This window comes from Atta colombica, unplaced genomic scaffold, assembly GCF_001594045.1.
Source record: "Atta colombica isolate Treedump-2 unplaced genomic scaffold, Acol1.0 scaffold341, whole genome shotgun sequence".
Classification (NCBI taxonomy): Eukaryota; Metazoa; Arthropoda; class Insecta; order Hymenoptera; family Formicidae; genus Atta; species Atta colombica.
In genome coordinates, this window is record NW_017259450.1 from 68288 (window position 1) to 72982 (window position 4695).

General features: G+C 35.9%; 1 protein-coding gene across 1 annotated transcript in view; it reads right to left on the minus strand.

The window, feature by feature from the left end:
• The window catches only part of LOC108690647 (nitrogen permease regulator 3-like protein), a 2874-nt gene extending 1149 nt beyond the window's left edge, over window positions 1-1725 (minus strand). Inside the window, exons 1-5 of the mRNA XM_018198040.1 lie at window positions 1520-1725; window positions 1129-1400; window positions 964-1059; window positions 665-883; window positions 38-371 (exon numbers count right to left, since the gene is read on the minus strand). Of these exons, the coding sequence (XP_018053529.1) occupies window positions 38-371; window positions 665-883; window positions 964-1059; window positions 1129-1400; window positions 1520-1681 (1083 nt within the window). The 5' untranslated portion in view covers window positions 1682-1725. The remainder of the gene's footprint in view (window positions 1-37; window positions 372-664; window positions 884-963; window positions 1060-1128; window positions 1401-1519) is intronic.
• Window positions 1726-4695: the final 2970 nt, after the last annotated feature.

Below are 4695 nucleotides of genomic sequence, written 5' to 3' on the forward strand. Positions count from 1 at the left end.
TTATAGATGCAAAATCAGAAAATTATGGTGCATATACTTGAAGTAAGCAGACTCCTGGGAAGTGTTCGGAGAAAGAATCTAGCAGCTGATTAGTCAAAATAGCGTCGGGGGAAACAACATAAACATTGCTTTCGCAAAGTGGATAAATTATTGTAGCCTTTGCCCAGTAAACTAAATGGCCAGCTAGTTGAAACACCTGTGCAAGTGTTAAATCTGAGTCCGCGGCTAAAGTTTGCAAACTTTTCAATGGATTGTACATCTGAATCAAACGTTTAAGCGCTGGAGAGCAGTCTATTTGCAAAGATTCTAATAAATCCAATGGCTCAGTTAATAAGAGTATGCCATGATAAGGTCTTAAACTGTTTAAACATCTGCAAAACACAGATATGATGTGACAGATACATTTAAAATTGTACATATAGTGAAAATAGAAATAAAAAATATCCATCAAAATCTCAAAATTAAAGTTTGATTTTAATAAAAAAAAATTTCAATAAGTATAAATAAATAATCGCTTAAGTAATCATTAAAGTTTTATACAAAAGATTTGTTAAATGTATCATTTTTAATAAACAACACTTTTTTACTTAATCATTATATTTCTTCATTAAAATTTCTTTATTTATAATTTATATATCTGGCATAAAAATGTTATTAAACAAACCTGTCTATAATTTCGGGGTCGATGAGCAATCCTTTTTTATGTGATTGATGAACCTTTTGTGGAAGACAGAAACGAACTTGAATCCACTTGTTAATTATGATATTGACAATGCCAGAAGAACTGAGATTACTAAATACGGATTTTAAACCACGTGCTAATGAGCTTCTTTGAAGAATTAATTCATATGGTGATTCGTCGCAATCGCTTTCACCTTCAGATCTAAACATATGTAAACTTGTAAATATACCTTAACAAATATTTTTATGGAAAATAAAAAAATAGAACAAATATTTTATCACCTTCCAGCAATCTCATCGTGTGTCGATACCATTATCTTTATTTCATCTGTCAGAAAGCCACATCTTTTCTCTTCGTGTCTCAACGCTATGCCTAATCTAAGCACATGAAAATGCTACTTCGGAATATTATAAATATTTTTTGCGCATTTGTTGAAATTACATTACCTTTTGCTTAGATCATAGTAACATTTTACTATTGAATGACTCGCTTGTGCTTGCAGCGCAAAAACTATATTGAAAAGCATAGACGAGTTTACTTCCTTCAATCCACGAGATAAAACTAACGTTGGATGTCCAACAAAGCGAACATCATTTACTTTTAATTCGAACTTCTGTTCACATAATTCTGGTTTTACAGCAAATAAAGTAGAGAGGACTTCATCCGTTAAACCAGTTAAATTTCCATTACTTATGTTTGATGTTGGAAATGGTAAGGACTGTCGAATACAATAAAACATATTACCAAATTAATAGTCATATAATTAAGAATAGAATTAAAGAAAAACTGCAATAACTTTTTCGTAAAAGCTGTATAATATTAAGATAAACAAAAAACCTGCAATAAATCTTCCGTATTAGTCAATGAATAAGGATTCTTCCGTTTTGTGTACTGATTCAAATCTCTTACATGATTTGTCATATGTGGATATCGAAATAATAATCTGTCACCTTTGCTATCACTTTTTACCAAAATTATACTCAATGGATGGATTCCCATGTTTTTAAATCAAGTAAATAACTTTTCAACAATTGTTATCACAATTGTTATCAGGCAGAGAAAAAGGACTCTGAGAGAGGACATGACAGCTCAAAACTTGTAACCGCAAAATACTTGTGGCGTTGCCACAAGCGTTAAGCGCTAAACACAATAAAAAGCACAGGCAATAGGAATAAAAGATTTCAACCTATCAGAAAGCATCCATTCTATTATTAATAAGTTTCTGATAAGTTAAAATCTCTTATTCCCTGTTCCTATTGCTTGTGCTTTTTATTGTATTTCCAGCTTCAGTTGCGGCGCTCGAGTCAGTTCTTTGATGTAACGTCCGCCGATAAAATAAAGCGAACATACTTCTATTAGTTGTACAACTTTGCTTCCGCCGTTTTCCTATAGATGGCTTTAGCGGTAAGTAGTGGTCGAAATAAATAGATAATAGACGTCATACAATAAACTTGGGCATCTGTCAACATAACCCCATAGAAACATTAGTCGATTTGTGTCTACATCATAAAGTTATTCTCGATTGAAAATGTCAGTTTACAAGCCAAATTCTCGTCATTTGCGGGAGGTTTTAATTTTTTGCTTCAATATGAAGAAATCTGCGGCTAAGGCTCATTGAACGCGCTCAAATACTTATGATGAGGCCGCTATTAGTGGAAGAACGTATCGTGAGTGATTGTAACGCTTCAAGAACGGTGATTTTGATGTCCAAGGTCATGCTCTGTATTTGGTGGGACCAGCTCGGCGTAGTGTATTATGAACTGTTAAAACCGACTGAAACAATCATAGGCAATCGGTATCGAACGCAATTGATGCGTTTGAGCCGAGCATTGAAAGACAAACGGCCAATACAACGAGAGACACGATAAAATGATATTGCAGTATGACAATGCTCGACCCCATGTTGCGAAAGTGGTCAAAACATACTTGGAAACGTTGAAATGGGAAGTCCTATCCCACCCGTCGTATTCTCCAGACGTTGCTCCCTCTGACTATCACTTGTTTCGATCAACGACACACGGCCTGACTGACCAGCACTTCCGGTCTTATGAAGAAGTAAAAAATTGGATCGATTCGTGGATAGCCTCAAAAGATGACCAGTTTTTTTGACGCGGCATTCGTATGCTACCCGAAAGATGGGAGAAAGTAGTGGCCAGCGATGGACAATACTTTGAATCATAAATGTATAACCAGTTTTTTATAATAAAGCCTTCAATTTCGGAAAAAAAACGGCGGAAGCAAAGTTGTACACCTAATAGTTAGCTTGAAGAGATTGTGCCACACGTACAATTTCTGTAGATACTTCAGAGATATTCAATCCCAACTCGGAAAAAGAATTACTTTCATACGATTTACAATTCTTTATTGTTTGGTATAACGTAGAGATACAGGCAATACCCTGTGAGCAGGGAGAAAAGAATGGCGGGAGAAAAGAAATATCGTAGATATCTTTCTGCCGCGAGAAGAACATAAATTATATAATATCTAGATGTGTACTAACAACTAAAAGTGTTAGAGGTGTGTAGGGTGTATAAAGTGTAACTTAAAACTAACTTAAAACTACTAGAAATCCCTACAGTAGTCTTCACAAAAAAACTATCTGATGATATAACATATTAAAAGATGAGATTTGCAAATAAAGTAATAGGAATGACATTCTCTCTTTTTTCTATGTTTCAGTTTCTCATTTTTCTATCTATCAGATTAAATTGCACTTTTTCTTAGGCCCAGTATACTGTTTGACGGCTGTAGAGGCGGTTCTGCTTGTTTACATTGGTACAGTCGGTATTTAATGCCGCTGTGTCCTATGCCTCTTGATAAGCAGGTTAGAGCCCTTCAACAGATGTATTGGTTAACTGGCCATTGACTTCGATTGTAAATAGTCAATCAATGATTCTTCTCATCACGCGATGTAAGGACTGACTCCTTGTGAGTATTCTCTTGTCTGACAAAAACATGAGTACAAGTATATAAATCATTAAAACAAAAAATTTTCTTACAACCATGGTGTGCCGTAGGGTTAGGTTAGGTTAGGTTAGGTTAATTGGTTTGCTGAGTGATACATGATTTTTTTTGCATTTTCAGAAAGGCCAGACCTGGATCGGCGCTCATCCGTTGGAATTTTTTTTCTATCGACTTCCGTTCCGGAAGTGATTTCTATTCTTGGTCATATTTCGCGAACGGTTGGACCTAGAGATTTGGTGTCTGAGGTAATGTTGTTGCATTTCAAAAGACGCGGCGAATGGCGTTTGAACCATGTCTATGTATTTTCATTTAGGCTGCGTACTCTTGTACTGAAAGTATAGACCGAGCTTTTTTCAAGTTGACAACATCTTTAAAATTCGAAGTAGGGTGTCTTAGGGAATGTTGTTTCATTTCAGAAGACGCGTCGATTCCCGTTTGAACCATCTCTCTATCCCTTTTCGTTTAGGCTGTGCACTCTAGGAAGGCGATATTTTTGAAATTTTTCAAAGTCCGAAGTGGGGAACATCCGTTGGAATTTTTTTTCTATCGACTTCCGTTCCGGAAATGAAATGTTTGGAGGGTTGTATCTCGCGAACGGTTGGACCTAGAGGATCGATGTCTGAGAATGTTGATGTACTTTGGAATATGAGTAGAATACATACACGAGTAGAATAGTTGGAACTATCTTTCTATCACTTTTCGTTCAGGCTGTGTACTCTTGGAAGCCGAGATAATGTCAAAATTTTTCAAAGTACGAAGTGAAAAATCGATAAAAATTCGATTAAACCAATCGATAGAGAATGTCGAGAAACGCACTTTGGACACATAAATTTGGACACATATTTGGGATGGTTTTGAAAATTTTTCCAAAATTTTTGTAAGTCCCACACCCAAGGAAAATGGACAAAAAATGAGGGTGACGAAAAAATCCGAACTAGGGACATCAATCAAAATTTGGGTAGTTTGGGTTAGGTAGACAATATTTGGGTCGGGTCGGGTTAGGTCGGGTCGGGTTAGGTCGGGTCGGGTTTGGTCGGGTCGGGTTAGGT